This window comes from Zingiber officinale, chromosome 5B, assembly GCF_018446385.1.
Source record: "Zingiber officinale cultivar Zhangliang chromosome 5B, Zo_v1.1, whole genome shotgun sequence".
Classification (NCBI taxonomy): Eukaryota; Viridiplantae; Streptophyta; class Magnoliopsida; order Zingiberales; family Zingiberaceae; genus Zingiber; species Zingiber officinale.
Genome location: NC_055995.1, coordinates 135,462,760 through 135,467,184, shown reverse-complemented (window position 1 = coordinate 135,467,184; position 4,425 = coordinate 135,462,760). Strand labels below are relative to the sequence as shown.

The 4,425-nt window shown below is 35.9% G+C and overlaps 1 protein-coding gene across 1 annotated transcript; it reads right to left on the bottom strand.

The window, feature by feature from the left end:
* Nucleotides 1–433: 433 nt before the first annotated feature.
* Nucleotides 434–1,941, bottom strand: LOC121986171 (extensin-like). The gene is made up of 2 exons (XM_042539994.1): nucleotides 786–1,941; nucleotides 434–698 (listed from the first exon to the last, which is right to left on the bottom strand). The coding sequence occupies exon 1, from the start codon at nucleotides 1,810–1,812 to the stop codon at nucleotides 856–858; it is 957 nt and encodes a 318-aa protein (XP_042395928.1). The 5' UTR covers nucleotides 1,813–1,941; the 3' UTR covers nucleotides 434–698; nucleotides 786–855.
* Nucleotides 1,942–4,425: the final 2,484 nt, after the last annotated feature.

The window sequence follows — 4,425 nt, the reverse complement described above, 5'->3', positions numbered from 1 at the left end:
CTAATCTTGGAGGTGATCGATTTGGTCCTACGAAAAATTTCCACTAACCACCAAGATAAATTAGGAAACATATATAGCGAACGACTTATCAATCTAACATTCTTATGTTAACCGCTCATCAAAGAAAATTAATTCGTTAATTCATCGAACCTAAGACTTGATTCTTAGATCTGATTACCTTGATTAATCCTAGGATGACTAGTTCGACCACATGCTAATTTATCGAAACTGAGACTTGATCCTTAGATGTGCTTATCTCGTAATCTCGATTAATTCTGAAATGACTAATTTAATCCTATAAAAATTTCCTGCCAACCAATAGGATAAATTAAGAAATACTAATAATAGAATATATCATCTAATATTTTAAAATTAACTATTTATTAAAAGAAATTCAATAGCACGAATTAGAATTTGATATTGGGTAAAAAACTGAAAAGACATCTGTCACTGTGCCATTAACTTTTTACAGAAGTAAAAAAAATATATAATCATAAGAACCATTAACATACTTACAATTTAAAAAAAAAAAAACTACATAATACTTCCACGAACATGTGACCTCAGAGTCATAAGATCAGTAATTTTATTATTGCACTGAGATTCCTCTTCTATACAAAGAGAAAGGCAAAACGTAAATACATATCAACAAAATCTCGTAGTAGTGATCCAACGCACATCCGATTTTTAAAAATAACCTACAATTATAAACATAATAACAATGGGCAATTAATGAATAAAGGAATTAAAAGTTTAATTTTAGTTTTTGCAGAAAATCGAGTTACCTGAACGATGAGTTTCTTTCATCAGATGAATCACTTTTTCTTTTGAGATAGATTCGAAAGTTTTGGAATCTCAGTGGAATCCTGAATCCATCATCTGTAATCTTCTCTGATTCGATTCATGCCTCTGAAGCCGGATTTGATCGTGTCGTTTCTTTATGAAATCGTCGAATCGCCGGTTCAACTCGTCGCGGCCCGTCACCGACGGCAGCCTCGCCCGAATGGCCGCCGTCGGCGGCGATGGAGGCGGAGGCGGCCTCCTCGGTCCTGGGTTCTCTCCGCCTCGGGGGGTCTTCTCCATGATCGCCTTCCAAGTTGCTTCCATGGAGTCGTTCTCCGCCGAGCTCTCCGCCTCCTTGTCCAATGGATCGCCGTCGGAATCTGGATCTAGGGGTTTAGGCGTTGCCGGCGTAGGTCGGGGCGAGAGAGGGACGGCTTGAGCGGCGGGAGGAGGAGGGGCACTCTCGAAAGACTTGATCTTCACGGCTTCCGTCGCCTCCGGCGGCGGCGATGGAGGCGGAGGCGGCCTCCTCGGTCCTGGGTTCTCTCCGACTCGGGGGGTCTTCTCCGTGATCGCCTTCCAAGTTGCTTCCATGGAGTCGTTCTCCTCCGAGCTCTCCGCCTCCTTGTCCAATGGATCGCCGTCGGAATCTGGATCTAGGGGTTTAGGCGTTGCCGGCGTAGGTCGGGGCGAGAGAGGGACGGCTTGAGCAGCGGGAGGAGGAGGGGCACTCTCGAAAGCCTTGATCTTCACGGCTTCCGTCGCCTCCGGCGGGCCGTGGTGGTGCTTCTGGTCGGAGAGCTTCCATATGACGAGGACGATGAGATGGATGACGACGAAGAGATACGGCGGCGAGAGGCAGGAGCAGAGGGAGGCCCAGAGGCGCGGGAGGGCGGGGGCGAGGACGCCGGCGGCGGGAGGGACGGCGAGCCTCACCACGGAGAGGATCCCAAGAAGGGAAAAAACGATCTTGGATGCCCAAACGGCCTTCTGGACGCCATTGCTGGGAGATCTCCTGCGATCCGCCATGGATTCACAAATTAGAGGTGGAATTTTGCAGAGAGCTGGATGAACCCTAGAAGAGAAGAGAGATTTAGTGGAAATCTGAGAGAGAAATGGGATTCGGCGAGAGGATGATCGATTTTGGGATGTTTTAATAGGGAGGGGAGACAATAATTAGACTAGCATTAGCGTGACAGTATTTGAAATAATACGATGTTTTTGATAATAAGCTCAATTATGAATTTAGAGTATAATTTATACCGACTTTCATAATTAGTAAACATTACGAGGGGAATATGCTCACCCAAATGTCTATCATATTTCATTCTCAGTTATTTGTTATTATCTTACTATTTTATTAAAAATCTCTCCCTTTTATTAACTAACTTTAAGCCTAAAATGAATTTACGTTAATATCTTTTTTTCTATTCACACTAAAAATAATTCCAAGATTTATTAGTAATTCCAAGCGAAACAATCTAGAGTTCGAGACTCAGCTGCGGCGTCTCATTATTAATTTTCTCTGGTTGTTTTATGTAAAAAAATATAGTTCTCTTTAGTCCCACATCTTAAAATTGATAACACTATGATCAAAGAAACTTCTATAAATATTTTAGACCGACAATGTTAAAAAATATACTTTTCTTAATTTTTTTTTACTAAGATAAGTATAATATTAAATTAAATTAATTTTTTTCATAGGGAAGCCCGTTATAATAGTTTCATAGGGTGACACTCGAAAAACCAAACAATTCGATTTTTCAAAGACCTAAATAATTCAGATTTCCAAAAGTTAGGTACTTTACCCTAATGACTCTACTTTAGTATTTTAATGCTAAAATGCTTTAATTAATATATTGCACGATCACTAGTTGTAAATGATAAACTCAACTAGGGGTAATTCCTACAAATGGATGCCTGGATGACAATTTAGATGCTCTACCATTGCACCATAACCCTAGGGGTAAAAATAATAAACTCAGTTAACCTCATTACCCGACCTATGAAAATTTCTCATCGGCCGTCAAGATAAATTTCAACAAAAGCTCAGCATTCGTTTGTTGTGCGCTCCATTTGGAGAAAAAAAAATTGAACAAATATGTCATAACTGGGATCGAACCACGGGTACATGGGTGACAATCTAGATGTCCTACCACGACACCATAGGTCCGAAGATAAAAAATGATAAACTCAGTTAGCCTCATTGATTAGACTTGGGGTGATCGGCTAGGTCCCACGAAATTTTTCCACCGGTCACCAGGGTAAATCAGGAAGCGCGCGATGGACAGTCCAGAAACCCAGCATCTATTTGTTGTGCGTCTCATTTAGAGGAAAAATTCTATAAATATGCTATAGCTGAGAATCGAATCGCGGGTGCCTGAGTGATAACTTAGATATCCTACCACGACATCATAGTGCAGGGGACTCTAGTATTATTATAGCAGTTACTAGTAAGTGTTACAAATTGTAGCAACTATCGATTAGTTATTATTTTTTAACGTTGTTCCTTATTTTTAAAGTTATTTTAGCGACTACGACTTGTTGATATAATATATAAAAGTTATTATGCAGTTGTTATAACGTGTGAAAGATACTAAATAATTATTATAACTGTTTTGAAATATTTTTAATTAATTTAAAATGATTTTGATAAAGTTTAAATAATTTTAATTAAATTGGTAAAGATATTTTGATATAATGGTGTTCAAAATTATGATTTAGAATTCAATATTTTAATATATATATATATATATATATATATGATTTAGTCACAATGTGTGGAAGGTACTGATAATTACTGTAACTTATAGAAATTACTTGATAGGTACATAATAATGTGAAAAATTAATTATTTTAGTATTCAAAATTTGATTCAGGATTTAAAATGTTAAGATTTAATATTTAATCTTAATGCGTAGAAGTTATTCGATAACTATTATATATAAAAACTATTTAATAATTGTTACAACTGGTATAAAAAGTCAAAATTAATTATTTCACTAAACACTTAAATTTAACTTATAAAATCTGAATAATATTATATCAAAATATTTTTACCAACTTAATTAAAATTATTTAAATTTTATTCAAATTATTTTAAATTTATTAAAATCGTTTAAAAATAAATGTAGCGGCTATCACGGAGCTATAACATATAGAAAGTATTAAGTAGTTATATAATACTACAACAGTATTATATGAATAGCTCGAGATAAAATATCTGATAGATATAATTTGAGACGCTGTTTTAATTTTTATTATATAATACTACAGCAGTATTTGTGGTGATTCAAACTTTAATTATTTTTATTAATTCTCTTAAATATTTTACCACCTCACTGTGATAATAATTAGACTAGCATTAAAGTGATAATATTAGGAAAAAAATCTCACACTAATTATCCTAATTTAAAAAAAAAATCACAATCTTCAATAATTTGCACTAGCAATTTAAAGAAATAAAAACTTAATAATTATCAATAAAATGTACTTATTTGATGAAGACAACGGCATACAAATGAAATCAATGCTTTCATTGAGCCGATAGGCCTTTCAAAAACATCCTTTTCTTTCATTATATTTACATCTCTTGCTCCTCACTCTATCCAACGGATAACTACTTTTGATACAGCTGAGTTG

Excerpts from the sequence above, each read along its gene's own strand:
- LOC121986171 (XM_042539994.1), bottom strand. The coding sequence starts at position 1,812 with ATGGCGGATCGCAGGAGATCTCCCAGCAATGGCGTCCAGAAGGCCGTT.